Here is a 21573-nt window from a genome sequence, read left to right on the forward strand (position 1 = left end):
TGATAATAGTGATGACAATGATTACAGTATTGAGGACGAAGGTATGATAATGACATTGATGATGATGATAATATCTATTTTTATGTTTTCGTTCGTGGTGGTGAGCCTGATGCTACATTGCTTATGATGATGACGAGATGATGATGAGATGGTGATGATGATGCCGGGTGATGATGATGATGATGGACATGTTGGGATTGATGATGACGATTATGGTGGTGTTGGTCAAAGGCGGCGGAACCGGGGGGGGGGGGGGGGCTAGGGAGCTTCAGCCCCCCAACTTTTTTTGGATAAACTGTACGAAAACGTAAAAATGGCATTCGGGTTGTGATTTGTTTGCATGGTCAGCCCCCCCCCCCCCCGGGACCTGGCCACGGAGGATTAATTATTCTATTGTTACTGGGGATGCTGAGTATTGTCACAGCTAGCACCCCTAGTAACAATAGATATAATCCTCCATGGCTATGTCCATGCCCCCTCCCCACACTTTCAAAACTGTTCCGCGGCTCCTGGTGGTGGGGTTGGTGGTGGTGGTGGTGGGGGTGGTGGTGGTGATGGATGTGCATGTTGATGGTGTTGATGTTGAATGTAGTGGTGGTGAGGACCTAACCTGACTGATCATGAAAATGTGATATTGATGAAAATTTTATTACAGGCCTAATGATAATGATGATGCTGCTGCCAGCTAGTCTGCTGTGCAAACCCTTACTCGAGTTTATATGGGTGTGAATTGCAGCCTACTCAAGCCTTGTGTACTGCGTGTACTGTAGGCCCTCTCAGCAAGTTTTGTATGCGCTAGTCTTTGCGTGGAGACACACTTATTGATCAAAGTTTCAATCAGGGTCTGTCTGCAGGCTAGCTGCTGATGATGGTGGTGGTGTTGGTGGTAGGGGGGGGGGGTACGTGAGATGCATGATCTTTAATTGTGGTGGTGGCAGCTCAACGTGGTATAGATCTAGGGTGGTACGTGGCCTGGTGGTTGTTGCAATAATGATTTTGATGATGATGATGAGGATGAGGAGGAGGATCGGAGGATGATGATGATGACGACGATGATGATAATGGTGATGCTGATGATGATAATGGTGATGATGATGATGATGATGCTGCTGCTGCTGCTGCTGATGATGATGAGAGCGGACTCCTCTCTTCCACAACGTACCCCTAGTTTGGCCCCGCCCCATCGGCCAGGCATGGCAGCATACGGCGCCCGCCCGCGACGCGATCGCGCGCCACATCGAAATGCCAAAGTCGAAATACGTGCACGTACAGACGTCCTGAGATGAGTTAAGACGACAGCTGTGATACTACATAAACAATTGTGTAAAGGTTTTTGGTTAAATAACACTCTTTGTTTGGAGATAAGGATAAGGTATGGATGAAGAGGCCAGTGGCAAACCCGTTCTTCTGGAAACATCTGGTATGTGGTGAACTTTAACTATTTTCATGTCATCAATTTAATTGTTAAAAAATCACAAGGCCCCACATATTGTCTTTCATGTGATGTTATACATGTATATGCGTCCTTATACTAGTGAAATAAGAGCAATTCGTTTCTTAAGAGGCCTACTTATCCTGCAGAGATTTACCTACTCAATTATTAAATAGCTATGGAAAGCATACAAGTGCCAACAAGATAAAAAGTGAAATTTATCTATAAATTTACATATGAATCCTACATGTAATTATATTTCATGCTTAAAGGCACTCTAGGCGACACCCCAATACTTACCCGTGCTAATAAACTGGGACTCCACTCACGCGCATTTGGGCAGCCCTAGCTTAGAACTAAGCTTTGTTTTACTAAAAAATAAATCTTGTAATGATTCAATAAATTTTACTTAATAAATTAGTACTGTTAAATCGGTACTCACCGGTTCTTTTCTTGAATTTTCTGGCAATTTCCCACGCTTCTGGCTTCAATTCTGCGGCTGTTCCTGTCGCGGTAGACAGCTACATATGCAACTTTATTTATAAATAGAGCGCCCCTTACGATAGTTGTTAAGAACGCGGCCAAATTGTTAGGTTTTTTGCACTGTGTCCAAGGCGTTTTTATTTTGTTTGATTTTTTATTTTTAATAAATATTTTGTTAAATAGCGATTTTTACGTCAAATATTAAATTCATATCACAAAATATTTTTAATTGTAGAAATATATATAATATCATGCAATTATTCATTCTATATATATTTTATAATAAAATTTATAATTGTTGCGGTCTTTAAAAAAGGATAGTCGATTGATCAGGTGATGACCACACGTATCACGTGATCTGAAAATCAGCTTCATACCGCTTTGATCGCACTCGACGGTGACCGGACTGACTGCCAAAAAAAGATCGAAAAATGACTCAAATGTAAGTTTCCCTTTATTTTATTAAATTCAAATTAGGAATAGGAATATATTTAATGGGCAATCTTTTAATAAATGATAAACAAACGAGGACAAAACTCATATTTTGGGAGTAATATCATACTTGGGTGCAGGAAACAGTACGTTTAGAAGTTCTAACCTGTTTTTAACGCATTGTCGCCTATGAGGTCCATACATGTTAATGTTTGGACCTCATTGGTACTAGGAGTGCTTAAAGGTCAAGTCCATCCCAGAAAAAAGTTGATTTGAATAAATAGAGAAAATCAGACAAGCATAATGCTGAAAATTTCATCAAAATCGGATGTAAAATAAAGTTATGACATTTTAAAGTTTCACTTATTTTTCACAAAATGTTAGATGAACAAGTCAGTTACATGCAAATGAGTGAGTCGATGATGTCACTCACTATTTCTTTTGTTTTTTTATTGTTTGAATTATACAATATTTCATTTTTTACAGATTTGACAATAAGGACAAACTTGACTGAACCATATAATGTTAAACAATGGTAATTCCACATGTTCAGGGAAAAATAAAACTTTGTTTCACAGGACAATGGGGAGAAAATTAGAATATTTCGTATTTCATTTAATAAAATAGAAAAGAAATAGTGAGTGAGTGATGTCATCAGTTCCCTCATTTGCATACCAACCGAAATGTGCATATAACTGTTTTGTTAAATGAAGCGCAACTTTAAAATGTCATAACTTTCTTATTTTACATCCAATTTTGATGAAATTTTCAGCATTATGCTTGTTGGATTTTTCTCTTTTTATTCAAATCAAGTTTTTGTTGGGGTGGACTTGTCCTTTAAATACTTAATTTTATTTCCGTTCAAACGTCATAAATTATAGAAATTAACGTTGATATTAATACACATCAATGGATAACAATAAATCAGTGATAGCAAGAAGGAATAAATATTCCAAATAGAAATAGCAGTATAAATTAGAGCATGTGGAAAAGGAAATGAAAATGATATTTGATGAAACCGGTTGTTTGATGACAGTATGAGAAGAATAATTAATTTCATTTATTTATTTCAAATTCTCATTAAAAACATACAATTTAAATTGAAAGAAGAATACATGAACGGTATAAAAAATATACAAAATGTAAAAACAAGCAAAAATGAGAATATGGGGGAGCCAGCATAGGCTGAAGGCCTTTCAAAGACTGGACTTCCGAAACCACAACTAATAGAAGAGAGTGATGGTACTGCGTACATTTAAAGATGTGGGTGGTTGATAAGGTAATTTCCTCATATTTTTCCAGATATAGGCGTCAATATGGTATTTTATAACTCTTTTTAAAGAGATGATTTGCTGATCAATCAATAATTTTGATCAACGAATATATTACTTTTATACATGAGTATTCATTCATTTCTTTATTCGTTTATTTACTTATTTTTATCGATAAAGTTTTCAATAATATATAAATATATATATATATATATATATATTAAAGAATTGAACAACACCACGTGCATAATCTCAAAAATCAAAGAAGAATCAAAGAAAAAATACAAAAGAAGAGGATAAAGAAAAGAAAATAGAGACAATAAAAGAAAAGAAGAAAAAATGACAAAGAAGAAAAAAAAAAGGAAAAGACATTAAAGAAAAGAGCAAAAGAGAAGAATGAAAAGGAAATGAAAACCGACCAAAAATTAAAAGAAAATTAGAAAAAAAAGAAAAAAGGGAATAAATAAAGAACAAAAAGAAAAAATAAGGAAAAAAGAACAAGAAAATGAAATTTAACAGGAAAAAAGCCTAGCACTATTTGTCCACTATTCCCTTTTATGATAAGAACCTCTTGAAATCACATCGAACAAATGATCTGGATGTCCCTGATGCTACAAAATCAAAGACAAAGTCAAACTCAAAATGCAAATGGAACAAACTCGGAATCAACAATTGAAATAAGTGCTGTTACTGCATAATTTTGCATTTTGTCTTGTTTGTTTATTTAAATACTGAGCCTTCGAAACCCTTTTAAAAGATGTTCCAAGAACAGGCCTTAAATTTTGTCATTTTTAGGGCAAGGCCAGTTTGGCCTTGTAATACTTCATATTTTGGAGGGCACCAAGGCCACTTCAGAGGGCACCAAGGCCAAAATCTTTTTCCAAGAAGGGCATCGAAGGCCAATTTTTTCGGTATTTTTTTTTGGATGTCAAATGTACTTACTCTTGTACAGGGTGCTACATAACTTTTTTGAAGCATTTGCCCAGTTGGGCAAGTGACTTTCAAAATAGTTAGAAAATACTTGCCCGAATATGTATTTAACTTGCCCCCCAAAAATCTTTCAAAACAAGATTTTACCGCTTCAAAAGAAAGTAGTGCTGTTTTATATGTACCATTACCCTTTTCCTCTCTTTTTAATATAAACTTATGTACTTTTGTAAAAAAAAAAAATTCAAAGTGATTTTATCTTGCCTGCCATGACAGAAATTAGTGTGTTGATATGCCATATGAATGTTTTCCTCTCATTTATTTTCATGTACTTTTGTGAGCATGGCACAAAATAAAAAAAGGAATCACTGAAAATAATTATAAAGAAAGAAAGAAAGAAAGGAGGAAGGGAGGGAGGAAAGAAAGAAAAACACAAGAAAGAAAAAAAATAGAAAGAAAAGGAAAGGGGCAATTCCACAGGTTGATGGACATGAGCTTAAAAATTCAAATTCAATATTTTCTTGAATTTTTTAATACTTTAAGTCCTTCATGCTTGATAGTTTCAGGAACAAGAAATAAAAAGTTTATTTTCATATGTATACTTTGGAAAAAAATGGTCAAAAGATGTGTCTTCCATTCTGTACCAAAATACAAGAAAAATAGTGAAAAATGAAATATGCCTTATTACCATTTTGTTATTGCAACAACATACCACTTTATATATTTCTGAAGTTTAGAAGAGTCAAATTACCTAAAATACACAACAGCTTTTCAAGTAAATTTGTAGTACTCATTCAAAAATGAATATTGCAACTTGCTCAGGTGATGTAACGTGAGTAACCGAAAAAACTGACTTTGTTTTCTGAGAGAAAAATTCTTCACAGTTAATTGGTGGGATTTTAAATTCTCTTCCTTCAAACAATCTTTGACACAGTGATGACTAACAAAATCATTAAAAAGTACAATTTTTTATAAAAATGATGAAGAAAAACTGTAACGTGAGTAACTTTGTAACGTGAGTAACCATCATGTAATGTGAGTAACCAGTAAAAATTATGCAGTTAGGTAACATTTTCTGTGGGATGTCAAGTTTTAAGTCTCATGGTGAGTTGTGAAGTTATTTTTGATTAATTAAAAGCAAAATGAGGGTACACCTCTTTGATGTGACTCTTTGTTCATCAAAATATCAGTGGTCATACAATCACACACAAAATTGAATATTAGTAGAAGTATTCACAATGCGAGAGTGCATTAGTAAGACTTGGTTTCAATTAACCAAACTTTAAAGAGTGTTCAAACAACACATTGAATGTCCTTACCTGTAACCCTATCTAGGCTGGGGTATTTTGGGAGTTAATATGGCCCAAGGGGGGGGGGGGGGGGCCTGAGATCTCGGCCTTTGGCCGCCCGATCACGCCGAAAATTTGCACGCAGGTTGTCTTGGACATAATCTACAATACTATCAGTAATTTATTTCATGCAAATTGGTATTAAGCAATTATGCTAATTTATGCATAATTAGTAAGCAAAATCATACTTTTCCCTCTTACTCCCTAATAAAGCTCCAATTGTTCCAATTTTTTGTATAAAATCTCTTTTTGATGTTCCTAGCAATGAATTTTACACACATTATTGAATTTTTAATGACATTTGTGTTGTTAACCATACATGGACAAAATGTAATGTGAGTAACCGTAACGTGAGTAACCATATTATCTGCACCCCAAGTAAAAACCATGTGTTCTTTATTTTTTTAATTATGTACAAAGTTTGTCTCCCTAATATACTTCTTTGAAATGGATATAATCAACTTTCATAAAAGCCTTGTATGAGGAGACTTTTCACTTATGTCGACTTTCCATTTTATGCATGTCCAAATCATGTAACGTGAGTAACCAACACATTCCAAAGATTTGCCAGGAGCATAATAAAATTTCCCAAGTTTTGTTTTTATACAAAGGATAGTCAGACTGTGTACTTTGTTGTGATAAAGAGATGATTAGTTCCTATCAATAATAATGGAGTTACAGCTCCAAGTATGAGTCAAGGTGTCTCCAAATGTAACGTGAGTAACCGTGGAATAGCCCAAAGGAAGGGAGTGTGAACGAATAGGTGAAAGAAAGAATGAAGGAGAGAAAGAGCTAGCTAGCTAGCCTGCCACCCTCAGCATCTTACAAAGCTACTTTCCCACACTCCCCATTTCTTGGTTAGTGATGACAACATGCTTGTGTACTCAACACTAAAACACTAAACCTCTACAGTCCTCAAAAGCTGTGTTGTGAAAATGTCCTTTGACAACTGATCACACCAAATAAAGATCTCTATTTGGAAAAACCTGAGTACTCAAAGTGCTCACAGACTTTTTACAGAGTAGAGCTTTCAATAGAACATAATCTATAATTTATTATAAATTGAAAGAAAATCTGTTTTCCTTTATTTACAGGAAATGTAGTTGATGCTGAAGAGGTCAATGGTAGTCAAGAAGTGACCGTTAAAAATGGTACAGCAGCTACTCCAGCACAAAGTAAGGTTACCAAGGATGAAGGCTACAATGCTGACAACCTAGATGCCAGTGATGGAGAGGGTGGGGCCCATGAAGGAAGCTACCAGGTGAATAGTGATAAAGAAAGCCAAGGGGACAGCATCAGTGATACCGGTAGCTACTCCCCAAACACTGCCGATGTCGAGGATGACGATCCGTCGCTCGAGCAAGGTACCTATCGCAAGATCAACAGTGTGGACGGGACAGCGGGCACTCCTGGTGCTGGCGGGGACCAAAGAGACAATCACAATGACCTCCTTGACCAGCTGCTGAACCAGGACCAGTGCGATGACAGCGAGAGCGAACTCGGAAGCTATCACATTAACACGGACAAGGAGGATGATGATGAGGGAAGGTACAAGGATAAAGAAGGACTATCAGAAGGAGAGTATGACCTGAGCAGCAACCAGGAGTCAGATGTTGAGGAAACTATGGATGAGGTGGAGTTGCTGAGGATGAGGGCATTGTGCAGACAGGAACATACGCCTGATGAACTTCCAGAGACTGTTACAAAGATGACGACTGAACACGGAGCTCAAATATACATTGTTGGGACTGCTCATTTCAGTGAAAATAGCCAAAATGATGTTGCCAAGGTAGGTTGTATCAGGGTTTGTACAGTCTTTGAAATAATTTCCATGCCACAGCTAGCAACTGGATGTAATATAATAACAAAATTAATAATAATAATGATACTTGCTTTAAAGCGCTTAACACTTATTAGAAGTCTCTAAGCGTGCTACAGTAATGCAACATAATTACCCTGGCTTTAGCATAGGAGCTGTTACAACGTATGTGCACTACGTTTCAAGGAATAATTTCCTACCAGGTACCCATTCACCTCACCTGGGTTGAGTACAGCACAATGTGGGTAAATTTCTTGCTGAAGGAAAATACGCCATGGCTTGGAATCGAACCCATGTCCCTCAGATTGAAAGACGAGGGTCATCACCACTAGACCACGATGCCCCCACAATATTTTTTGCTTGGAAAAAACCCAGCATCAGGCTAGAATGCCATGCTTGTTTGGTCAATTTCTCAAATATTCCACCAGAATCATTTGGCATACTGTACATGTATATAGTTTATTCATCAAACATTTTGGGTGTCAGTTTATTGGATTCAGTTCAAACTGCTTTCCAGATGGTTATGACAAGTATTAAACCACAAGTAGTTAGGGTAACCCATCTGTGTAGTTCAAATACAGGTAACCTGTAATATCCTAAAATATGGAGAAGGCATTTTTGTTCACTTTGAGAAGTTTAGTAATTGTAACAGCTTGTTATGTATGGATTTTAGAGGAGAACGATGCTTTGTGAACAATAGCTTGTGTGAAAACTCAAGAAAAGAAAACTCAAAGAAAAATGAAAGAAGCAATTTAATGAAATTTTGAGTAAAATTTTACGAATAGTAAGAAAGTTATGAGCACTTGAATGTTGAAATCAGTACTGACGATGACATTCTTTAATTGGTAATATGATGATGTCACACTTATAATATGATGATGTCACACTGAATGATGATCCTAAGCACTGTTTGAAGACATTGAAATTTGTGAGATATTTCCTATTTTTGAGCAAGCGCCATGAGCGCCCAGCTGAGGCGGATACCGGCGCTATACAAGAACCCATCATCATCATCATTATAACTCCAAATTAGTTTATTACACTGTTCAGTTTTTATTGTCTCTTCTATTGAAGTCTATCCATAAATCAGGTGTTCTTTTTTTTTTTTTATGGGAGGACATGTAATAGAGGTTCCATGAAATATATCATGGACAAAGAGTTTGTACTATCATTAAAATGAGCAAAAACAGATGTTGAGGGGTATGTTTTACAGTGTATAAAGGGGAGAGTTGTAATTGTGTGAGGTCCTCATTTATTTATTTATTTATTTGGTATTATTTATACAGGGTAACCCCATCAGTAGTCAAATACTGTTGTACTTGGGGCCCCTGTATAACATGAAACAAAACAAAATACAAGCATATACAATACAAATGGAAAATACAAATCCTGAACATAAACACAAGGAAATTTCAAATAACAGAAAATTGTGTGTGAAATTGAGAACAAAAATTTAACTCATTGGGTTTTAGATATGTACACTTTGGTCAAATTACCTGTATTTCTGCCCATGCTTAGATTATTCAACCATTGTGCCGTATACTATAGAGAAAAGAAAAGAAAACCCCAGAGAAATACTGGAAAATATCAGTCTTGCAGGTTTAGTTTAAAGCCCAGTGCACACTACATGATTTGTTGTGATCCAATTATAATTGATTTGATATGAACATTCTAACTTGTTAATCTTAACGATCAGAGTGCTGAATTACTAAATTTGAAATTCCAGTCTATTTTGACTTTCGAGTATGGCTTTAGGAATGAAAGCAAATGCAAATCTAAATGTAATGATGTTATTGTTGGTTGCAAATTGAAGCCAATTTGAACTTAACACCAATCAAAAGGAGAATACTGATTTTAGTATTCCTAGCAGTATGCCAAACTTTAAATGAAATAGTTTTACTTCTTTAGAATTTTAAAATTTAATGCAAAATACAATTTGTTTAAAAATTACGTCATAGTTGGATCTATGTTTGGTTAGGTGTTTAGACCTACATGAATTTTAGATTAAACAAAGAATTACATTTGCTTTCATATGCATGTGTTCAAATTAAATAACCATACATCCTGAAATTATGCTTTTTTTATTTTGCCATTATTTCAGACAATTCAGGCTGTTCAGCCTGATATTGTATTATTAGAACTCTGCCGGGGACGGCTCTCCATTTTGGAACTTGATGAAGAAACGCTACTAGAAGAGGCTAAAAATTTCAACCTTACTAAGTTAAGACAGTCGATCAAGCAGGTAAGTTTAGTTTGTGTATTTATCTGAAGTAAAGTTTGTTTCATTGGGAACTCAAAAGATGTGTGAAGAATGATATTTGGTTTTGGTTGGATTTCAGTCTTCTGGGTGCATTGCAAAAAAATATAAAGCACAGGAGCAGCATAGAAAATACATGAGGTCAACAGGCGATTTCGCCTTCATGACAGCCCAAATCGTCCCTAAAATCTCCCCAAACTGAATTCCTTGGGGTGACCATTCTTTCTAGAGTTGCCCCAAGACCTGTTCCAACAATATTCAAGATTATTTAGAAAATCAATAATCTAACCATGGCAGAAGAATAATATTTGCTTTTACTGCACAATTACTTTTAACCCTAAAACTTAGCCCTTCAGATAAAAGAAAAAGCCCCCAAAATTCAGCAATTGCCCCGATGTGGATAAAAAAAAATAGCCCCAAAAAATAAGAATTATTTCCCACCCTGTTATGGAGCTTACCATGGAACCTACTATAGACCTAACAGTGTTCAACAGCCAATCAAAATCAAGGATTTCATGGATGTTACCATTGGATGGCAAAGTTACAATAATAATTACATAATATTGACTGGCCTGAGGGGAACATCAAATATGTTGCCCGCAATAGAATCATATTGACCCGAGTCTTTAGACGAGGGCATTATGGTTCTTTTAAGGGCAATATATTTTATGTTTCCCGAAAGAAAAGCCAGTCAATATTTTTGTTTATTATCTAAATCAGACATGTAGAGCAAAAATCGTGAAAATTTAGATATTTTGCAGTTTAAAAGAATGAGAATCTATTTTGTCATGTTGAGCAGACTGGGCCTCTGAACTTAACCATTTTGACGTAATTGAAATGAAGCGTCTTTGACCTGGGGACGCAGTTTAGTGTTGTTTCAACTTGAAACATTATGACGTATAGCACTGCGTTTCAATAGGACGCGTATACGAACGCGTAGAATACGCGGATGTTAGCTTTGCCTTTTTGCCAACTACATTTCCACGCATTTTCTCATTGACTTTCCTGAGCGGGCAATAAAATAGGTCCGTGGATAAACATTTGGAAACTTATTGACCGACCATTTGATCACAGTCATAAGCAGGCAATATTGTAAATAAAATTGCCCTGCTTAGATGTCTGATACAGTTAATAATAACTTTCATGCAACATGGCCCAGAACCAAATGTATCATGATTGTCAAAATGGAAGGGATGGATCAAATTGGAATTGTATTACAATCTTTAAAGTACACCACAATTTCATTTTCCACTTAAAAACATTTCATGTTCATTGATTCCCATACAATTCATAGTTATATTCCAAAATCAGATCAATTAGATTTGTGTATCAAGCTTTCTAGCTGCGTGGACGTATATGGGGATAACCTTGATATGGTAATCATAGTACCAGCATTTTGTATTAAGAAGATGAATAAAATGAATAAACATGTTCATGTGTTCACATACATGCACACAAAATACATCATTTCAAGCAGAAAATAATATTTTAAATGAAAAAAAATCACACCAGCAAATTGACCCTATATTATATGTTTAGGAGGGGAGGGGGGGGGGGCATTTTATTGTGATGTTATGTATGCAGTACAGTACATGTTGAAGAATTTCTCTATTTCAAACTTTAAAATTTTGTGTCCTTATTTAATGGGCAAGTCTACCCGTTATTTTTTTTAAATAAAAAATTAAAAAAAATCAAACAAGAATGAGCTGAAGATTTTATCAAGATCGGATGTGAAATAAGAAGTTATGTCATTTAAAATTTTTTACTTAGTACATGTACCACAAAAAAAGTTACGCACATCCTGGTTGGTATGGAAATGATGGAACTGATGACGACAACCACTCACTATTTCCTTTTTTATTTGTATTTTATTATATGAAATAGGGAATATTGTAATATTCTCCTCATCTGCAACTATTGAAGTATTGAAATTCTCATAATAAAAAATGGTTAGTGAATGAGTGACATCATTGACTCTCTCATTGGCATATCGCTGTGTTGTGCATATCATGTTTTGTGAAGAACTAGCCAACTTTTGAAAAAATAATAACTTAATAGTACGGAAGAATAATAACTTCTTTATTAATTTCATACAATTTTTTATGAAATTTTCATTGCTGTGCTTTACAAATTTTCTTCTTTTTTTTTAGTCGAATCAACTTACAGTTGGGGTGGACTTGACTTTGAGGTGGTTAGATATTTAATTAATTTATTTTTTTGTATTTTTTATAGAGTGGTGTAGTTGGTGGTATCATGCAAGCTCTGCTCCTCAATCTCTCAGCACATCTCACTAAAGAACTTGGTATGGCACCAGGAGGAGAGTTCAGGAGAGCCGTCAGGGAGGTAAATATCCATCAACATATTGATTGCATGGGTTCTATTTATGATATATCATTGAAGTTGAATTATTGATTTTTTGAATGGGCAAATTATATTTAAGAAACCAATATTGATTATTTTCATTATATTTGAAATTTGATTAGACTGATGTTTGTTATATTTTTTAGAATGAAATTTGTCATGTTTTTTATTACAAATACCTAGTAGTTCAGAGTTTAGTGTATAGAGTTTTTAAAACTATTCTTCTTACGTGGGAAATTTTAATTGCTTCGGTGCCAAAAAATTTGCAAGACCTTGGGGGTGTTTTACAAAGATTTAAGTATGACTTAGGTCGCACTTAAATGCCAACGCGTACATGATATGCAACGCGCAATCTTATTGATCAGTACGCAGTAGTGAGTGTCCTCTTGGCATGAACTGACCATTGCTGTCATGCCTTTTATACCGCATGCAACTAGACATTTAAGTGCGACTCTAAGTCATACTTAAATCTTTGTGAAACACCCCCCTTGTCATGCCTTATATACCAGCTCTTAGCCTGAGACCATCACACTAGCTTGTTCTAAGACCCCCGAAACATGAGTAGCCTATGGTGAGAAAGCTTTCTCTGCCATAGCACATTCTCTTTGGAACAATCTACCATCAAATTTAAGAAATATGTCATCATTACTGACATTCAAATCCAAACTGAAGTCTTATCTTTTCTAACTATCAGTTTTGGCACTAAAACACTCATCCAAACTCTGTAATGCCTTCTATTTTTCTTGTACATCTTGGAATGGAATATTTCTAGATAGACGGAACTATAGAAATGCGTAATGTTATTGTTGTTGGTGGTATTGTTGCTTTTGTTGTTGTTAGTATTCATGCATTTTTGTATCACTGTTTCAGGCTCAGACGATACCAGGCTGCAAGGTCCATCTTGGAGATCGTCCCATTCAGATCACCCTAAAGAGAGCGATGGCATCATTATCACCGTGGCAGAAACTCAGATTAGCATGGTATCTCATCACCAGTAAAGAACCAATTACGTAAGAACTTGATGGCCCGAATTCACAAAGGCGGTTTTTAAAACCATAGGTTGAACCCATGGTTTATGCAACAGGCAACAGGCGTCAATTTGGCACACTGACAAAAGCGCGCATCAGCATTGGACATTATTTTAATATACACTGTAAATAAGCGTAATTTATACAGGAAATCTGCATAAACCATGGGTTCAACCGATGGTTTTAAAAACCACCTTTGTGAATTTGGGCCGATGTGTTTTTGTTACTTCTTCTCTTTTTTATTGGTAATCAGATTTGCAAACTGGCTACTTACATCATCATATGTACATGCAGTGTAATAGCTACACTCAGCAGTGGTCAGGGCCAACCGGCACAGACAATTTCTGACAACCACTCTTGATGACATTTACACTGCCACTTAATTCAAATGAAAAGGGTTTCAAACACAAGTCCTTGTAAATAAGTCCTTGTGTTAATTTCTTGTCTTATTTGCTTAATTTACAATAAGCATAATTTCATAAATATGGGTTTATTTTCAAAGATTTGCCAATATCAGATAGTTATTACATGATGTTCATTCACTTTTCACTAGCTCACTAACCAAAGCCATCCACCCACCTTGTGACTTGTTTTATTTCAGGTTCAAATCAGCTGTAAGTATACATGTACTAACATAACAATCTTTGATGATTGCCAGCCTGTATTTTTTGAGTAAATACCAAATTTGTTTCAGATCGTACCCAATTTTATAGTTGCTTTAACTTCGAATGTTAGGACTAGATATTCAATTTGTTCTTTTTCTAATAAGGAATGCAGGATAGGTATATTTTTCAAAATAAGAATTCGTGCCATGATTTAGAACTTTAAACAGTATCAAGATGGTCAATATTCACATAAAATTCTGCTACGTTTTATTTTTTAAATTGTGTTGCAGTCCAATCGTTACGGTGTAAGGTCTGCGATGGCCTTCAGTAAACTTTGTATTACTGTGAAATGATGACCACAACTAAGAAGTCTCTGTCTAGACCTCTGTGCACAGACATTGTATAACAAGGTTAACATCAACATGAAGTAGTGTGTGTGCAGTGCTTTGTAACCAAATGGATAAGGTGCCACATGTATATCAAATGACTATTGGATTGGATTGAAGCCTCATATTTAGCCTTGATTTTAATTCAAGATAAGACCAGTAAAGTTTGGCCAGTATATCCTGATTTGCAGTGGTGTATATGAGATTGAGTAGGTTTTATACAAGGTGAAATGTGTTTTTTAATAGTTGTTAATACAACATTTTTCCCGAGACATTCGCTCCGGTCTTGATATCTCAGAGGGCATAGGGTTAGAGTTAGGATTGTAAAAGAGTTTTTATTTCAGGATAATGTAAAGATAAGGATAAGAGTTTATTTAGTTTTGGAGGTTAGGTTTTATGTTTGGCTTAGCATGCAGATTTTTCATCGGAGCAATTGTCGCCGGAGCAAATGTCAGGGAACCGTTTAAGTTACATGTAGTTGTTGATATTATCTCTTCACAGTGTCATTCCTTTACCAGCTTCACTCACACTTGTACAATTCAAATGAAAAACTGTCATGATTTTCTTTCCTTTGTATCGTTACACCAGTGAAAATTACTGTAATTTCTAGTATTACTACATGTATATATTTAAATGTACAAATATGTTGCATTATTCAACCAAATTAAATAGTTTGTGTATTTCATTTTCTGAGGAATTTGTTTTTTAATTAATCATGTCACATTCCCTCTTGACACGCGCACTCACACACTCATTCCCTCATGCATGAACCCATGAACAAAGGTATGAACAACTGGCTATTGTTGAATTCTGCAACATTAGATTCCAACTGACTGCCCCAGTAGTGTCATATGAAACTCATTACATTACTTCCACACCGTACTGTCCCAATTGTGTAATACGAAACTATTTATATTCCGTCACAACAGGAAAGAGGAGGTGGAAAAGTTCAAGCAGAAGGACCTACTTGAGGAAATGCTCGGGGAGATGACTGGGGATTTCCCTGCCCTGAGTAGAGTGTTTGTCTCAGAGAGAGATACCTATCTATCCCAGTCGCTCAAGGCTTGCTCTCAGCCTCAACCTCCTAGTGATGATGGTAAGGGCAGACCTAATGCACAATCTCATACGCCAATCTTCATGCAAAGTAGGGATTCCTACTTGTTGGTCATAGCAACACCATTTTTGCTCTTGAAATTTTTTTTTGCGGGCATAGGAAGACAGCTTTATGGCCCTAAGAACCTCTTTTCAGCCTTGTAGAAAACATTTTCATTTTTCAAAAGGGTCAATTCTTGATGATTTTCTGACTGTTTACCATTATTTGTATAGTGAGACACATGAGCATATAAATTAGAGGATTTCTAATTTGTCTAACTTTGAATACACAGATATGAAATCATGCTCTCTTCATTTGATTGATTGTGTTTGCAACATATTATTTCTTTCAAAGCATTTTAGACAATATAAACCCTAACTGAAGTATAATCTCATCGTGGTACAGTCCAAAGATCTATTAATCCATATGCGTATTTCTGTTTTCTATTTTAGGGTTTGTGTATCCAGCCCCTATAGTTGTTGGTGTTGTTGGCATGGGCCATGTAAAAGGAATGGTTGATATGTGGGACAAACCTGTAACAAAGGAGCAGCTCTTAGAAATCACAAGGTAAAATACGACATGCACTACAGTATTATTATAATTCACATGTACCCTATTTGTCATGTTTGTCTAATGTTTCTTCATGACATAGTACAAAATTAAATCAGTGATATGTATTTCATTTGGGGCGAAGGTGTTTGTGTATTAAGTTATTCAGTCAGATATTATTATTTATGCCTGGGAACCAAGGAAGTTTTAAAATGCCATTCCGCTTGACAAGATATTCTGCATTTCATGTCAAATTAATAATTAGTCTAATGAATAAAATACATGTCGAGACAGCAACATAGAATTGAATATCTTACACACTCAAATTAACAAATATATATATATTGCCATGGTAACATATTTTTCTTACCAAGTTGACCAAGGTATCAACTTTAAAATTGGAAGGTGCATGCATACTAGAGTGATAATGATCAGAGATGATAGAGATCAGAGGTCACTGAGGTCATACATTTTGAAATATATAATATTCGTGATAAATCAAGAACTGTTTAAATGTTTGACTTCAGACTTGGTTTATGCATTCAAGCATATTTAAGGTCAATTATTATTAGTGTAGGGGAATGGCTTGTTCATGTTATAATTTAATCTCTTGATCAACAATGTGATTAGATTGATTTGATGGTTTCACAATATTAGAATAAAATATGCAATGTAGTTCAGATCTGGCAATTGCGGAGGCATAAATATCGACTGTGTGCAGTCAAGAATCCAGCATTCTATTGGGTTTGATCCTCTTTATAAATAAAAAGTCTCAAAATTCATTTTGGCTGATGTATTTGGGGGTTTTGAAACTCACTGACTGGTCCAAATACAAAACAGCTATAATATACAGGAAAGTGGTATACATAAATGTCAAATGCCAAAAATCATATGGGAATACATATATATCCCAAAGAGCTGCAATCTGTTTTCAATATGTTTAGTAATTAATTATTTTTTTCTCTCTCGCTGCATCATTTTTTTTCCATGACAGTATTCCAAGTCCATCTCTGGCTGGGCGTCTATTGAAATGGAGCTTCCGGATATCAATGGTCACTCTCCTGGCCTGGGGATGCTACCGGTTTACCAAGTGGACAAATTTATCACTATGGTAACGCAGACTTGACCTCGCCCTTCTTCCTCATCAAATCCAGCTTCATCCTGAAATGCAATAATTGTGGTTATCGGATTTAACCCTTTCTTCAGGGGAAACAAATAATGACGTTTCGATTATTTCATTCAAATGTGGGACAATAAATATTTTAATCTGCTTTTTTGTGAGTTTTAACTATAGTTTTATGAGATTTTGATTAGAGTTTTAACCCGAGTTTGAACTCGAGTTTTATTACCTGAGTGGAGGTAGGATGACCATTTCTTTTTAATATGCAGTCAAACCTTCTTTAGTGACCACCTGCATTGAAACATCACCCATCTATGAAAACCAAAATTTGGTTTCCATTAAAAAAGAGTATTCCCCATTGAAACATGTATTTAAAAATTTTGGCCATATAGAGCACCTTGATAGATGGTCTTTACAGACAGGTTTCACTGTACTTGCAATATTACTGCACATGGTCGACAGGGTCCTGTTCATAACACTTTACTCTCATTATAATCCCTTATAAAGCTGCCATATTGTTATGATGTGAAGTAGGCCTATTTTAACTTGTCTGTATGGACATATTAGCCCAGGGGGTGTTTCACCAATTCTAAGCCTGACTGTAAGTCACATGTTAATTCCCATTTGGGTGTGGTATATACATTGTAATGCATTACAGCAATTAAATGAGTGTTTGGTACTATTAAATAGCCTTAAAAACGGACATACTGAAGCTTTTCAACATGCACTCATTAGACTAAAATTGCGTGGATGACCAGAGCCAACTGCACAGAAACGTTGTTAGCCTTAACAGTAAGCCCCATCACATCATTCGGATAGTTAAGTCAAAACATTTATTCAAATGTGTAAGTAATGCATTATTGTTACATTAGGCATCACTGTCACATTACCGATTGTAACAGGGTCTCTGTTGGCGTACTGTTAGCGCTAAAAACATTTCTGTGCGGTCAGTACAGAACGCTAGTGCGAAACAATATATAATAGAACCGAAACAGACTATGGACGCTAAACAACGAGCTGTGATTGGCTGTCCAGTTAAACAATTTAAGCTTAGTAACAGCTGTAAATTGAAGCAAAGCAAGGGTTCTTATGAACTCTTTCTGGCGGCACAGAATGGGGTCAGTTAGCTGAATATATGCTGCCTCTAGCATGCACAGGCGAGAGAAACTCCTTGCTTGGCTGAGTACCTTAACCCAATGTGAACATTATTGTTCCGTACGTGCTTTTTCATTCTTGCAATTTTACTCCAATGAGTGCATGTCAAAAAGCTTCAGTATGTCCGTTATTAAGGCTATTTATTATTACAGCATTTGTTAGATAAGTACCTCCCTAGCAATCTAAGTTGGGTATGATCGAGTTAATGAGTCCATTTTGAAATGTTTCCATAAATATGTTTATGATACAGAGTCAGCGTGAATTCCATGTATCATTTTTGAAGAGGGAAATAGATGTACATGTAGAAGGAATATAAAAGTACAGTAATAAATACGTAAAATGATCAAAGAGACTTAGTTCTTATATTTATGAAGTGAAATTCAGGTTCTTATATTACCACATCTACTTGATGTTTTAGTTTATATTTATCAGCTTTTAATCTTATTTTATGATGATTTCTTCCATTTGATTTTCTCCCTAATTATTGTTTGTCTGAAATATATATCTGTATGGTAATTAACCACTAACCAAGTTTATATGGCTGTGATGTTCCTCCTTTTTGTGAATATGATTTATATATGACTATTACTTTTGATATTTACTCAATTTATCTTTCTTTCGAACCTCCAAATTATCATTAAGATTGTACATGTAGGTATGTGTCCTTTCAAATCGTGCAATTAGTTTTTATTTACTTCTTTCTAAATGTACCCCTTATTTAATTTGTTATTCACTCCTATATATAAATTTGATATGTTTCCCCTAAGCTTCTTTCCTTTTCAAATGAATTAAAAATATTCCTTCTTTGATTGACGAGCATTTATTTTACATCTAAGGATGGAGGGGGAGGCATGATTGTGCCCCTAAAAATTTAACTTGAAATTAAACATGAATTTCTATTTATTCCACGCAAAAAAAACCCAGACGATGTTCCATATATTCTTATGAGTAAGTGTGCCAAAAATATGATAAAAATTTGAGAGTAATACATGATTTTTCTGGGGAAAAACCTTGGTGAGTCATTTTCACAATGAACGAATGAATGGTGCCCCATGTCTGCACACCGATTCACTTTACACACGATTCAGGGATTTTGATGAGAAAGGCTGCATTTTGAGGCTGTTACATGAAATGCTAGGAATTCAATATTTTTCCACTATTTTGAGTCAGATTTTGTAAAGAATATCTGTTTATGTACTGAAATTTGTGGTCATTGCGTGTCTTCTTTTACTGGAATCATGCAGATACACGTATGCGCAGACAAGGGGCATTGCGGAGACTTGGTACACCTTACTGTACTTGGGTGCATTTCATGAACATTTTTGTAAGTGGTATTTCACTTGCAGATGTTATAAACTATTGTAAATCTTTGCATCTTGTTGGCTTAGATAAAATTAAAGAGTGAAAATCACTGAAAAAGCTATCCATGAAACACTCCCCTGGTGTTCATGGTGAATAGACATTTTTTTGTCATTTTAAGTACAATGTGCCTCAACAAAAGTAATGTCCACAGCTTTGCTGCATGCTGGGATTCACAGTAGCTTTTCTGAATCTCTTGAATCACTGATTTCATGACATACTCCCCTGGGGTGGTGTCTTGATAAGAAAATATCTTGAAGAATGCATGGACGATGTATTGTTTTAGGTATAATGTGCCTCAACAAAAGTTGTGTGTAATGACACCGTTGATATCAAACATGAAATGGGCCCCTATCTTAGAATAAGAGTGCATAGTTGTGATATTGTTTTAGGTACAATATGCCTCAGCAAGAGTTGTGTCCACTGCTTAGCTTCGCTTCATGCTGTCTTTCACCCGGCTTTCCTGAATCTCCTAATGGTTATTCTAAATGGATACTTGAGAATTAGAATGGGAAAGAAGCCAAGTAGGATTCCTGCTGACAACTATGGCTATACATGGCTTGGATGTTGTTCAGGTACTTTTAAAGGATAAGCTGCACGAGTTTGATATCAGCTGGTGATTGGTTTAAATCTCAGTTGCAGCTGTTTTAGTGTACAGTCATTTTGTAATTAAGAGTTCTGCCTAATGCCACCATTGAGATAAAACATGTAGAAGGATCATGTGTATTCGTGGTGCACCCACCTTGAAGTCATTGCTTGCCATCTGGGATATAGCTATTGGGTACATTAAAGTTAGCGTGATGTGCCAATCCTGGTATTTTGCTAACGATACAGATACATTTCCTGCTGAAGGCTGGGACTGCTCGCTGCACCTTCTTGAATAGAAATAGTTATTATTATAACTTTACCTTCCAATTTTAACGATTGTGGTAACAGTGCTCGACTGCCTCGATGGCCAATTAAATAAGGAATTCTAAAGAAGCTGGCAAAATTCCTGATGGCCTTTTTATGCAACATGACCTGCCTATGTTTGAGGTATTAGTTTTCTGCCGGTCTGATCACAGTGTCCAGTGTGAATAAGATTTTAACCTGCACAAGCTGACAAATTTCCCTGTCGTGGCTTTCTGTGTCATTGATAATTCACCATATTGGATACTTTACTTCCTCCTCCAGTTTAAACCGGGGTATATTTGACAGGGCATATTGCCTCTATTTTTATTTTCAATATTTAATTCTCTGTCCTATTCCAATGAAGGGTAGCTTATATAATTATGCGTATTGAGTAGACCATGTGCATGTTTTGTATTACTGAATTGTAAAATAAGAGTACAATTCTGGTTTGTTTATTTATGTTTGAACAACTAGACTGTCACTTTGACTGTCCTCTTTGTACAGCAATCTACAGTGTATATGAACTAATCAACATGATCAAAATATGATACCACAATAATCTGATTTCATTATATTTGTAGGGAATTCAATCCCTCCATTCGAAAGAATAAGATGTTTATGATGTTGGAGGTCAAGTTTTTAATATATTTTAGACCCTGGTGAGTTTCATCATGTTGATTAAAATGTCTCATGCACAAAATCATAGATATAATCAGTTCATATCCATATGACCTTTATCAAAATATATTAGAGTTTGTGATTTTTATCTTGGATTCTTGTATGTGAGAGACCTATTAAAGAAACTTGTAAAATAACCTAGAATGAGAAAATGAATCCCCATACTATTATATTTCAAATGTAAATCCTACACGTTCATCACCCCAATCGTGGGATACTACTTCAAAATTGATCTTTGCAGTGTGCATTATGCATTTCCACTCCCTGGGGAACAATACTAAGTACTCGCCTGACAGAAAATAGCACTGGTACACCAAAACACTAAAGCCTATCGGGCCAGGGGCTGTTTCATAAAGCTGTTTGTAAGTGTGCATGACT

General features: G+C 35.5%; 1 protein-coding gene across 2 annotated transcripts; it reads left to right on the forward strand.

Annotated features, from left to right (window-relative positions):
- The first annotated feature begins 1229 nt into the window (after positions 1–1229).
- LOC129257534 (traB domain-containing protein-like) lies at positions 1230–21358 on the forward strand. 2 transcript variants are annotated; one of them, XR_010293005.1, is made up of 9 exons: positions 1254–1420; positions 6989–7683; positions 9815–9955; positions 12203–12313; positions 13202–13341; positions 15280–15446; positions 15896–16010; positions 16987–17788; positions 18403–20906. XR_010293005.1 is itself a non-coding variant. In XM_054895884.2 (8 exons), exons 1-8 carry the CDS (start codon positions 1375–1377, stop codon positions 17105–17107), a joined length of 1536 nt encoding a protein of 511 aa, XP_054751859.2. In that variant the 5' UTR covers positions 1230–1374; the 3' UTR covers positions 17108–21358. The 2 variants fall into 2 exon arrangements, 1 of the variants encoding a protein (XP_054751859.2); XM_054895884.2 differs by having other exon boundaries at positions 1230–1420; positions 16987–21358.
- Positions 21359–21573: the final 215 nt, after the last annotated feature.

This window comes from Lytechinus pictus, chromosome 3 (genome assembly GCF_037042905.1).
Source record: "Lytechinus pictus isolate F3 Inbred chromosome 3, Lp3.0, whole genome shotgun sequence".
NCBI classification, from domain to species: domain Eukaryota; kingdom Metazoa; phylum Echinodermata; class Echinoidea; order Temnopleuroida; family Toxopneustidae; genus Lytechinus; species Lytechinus pictus.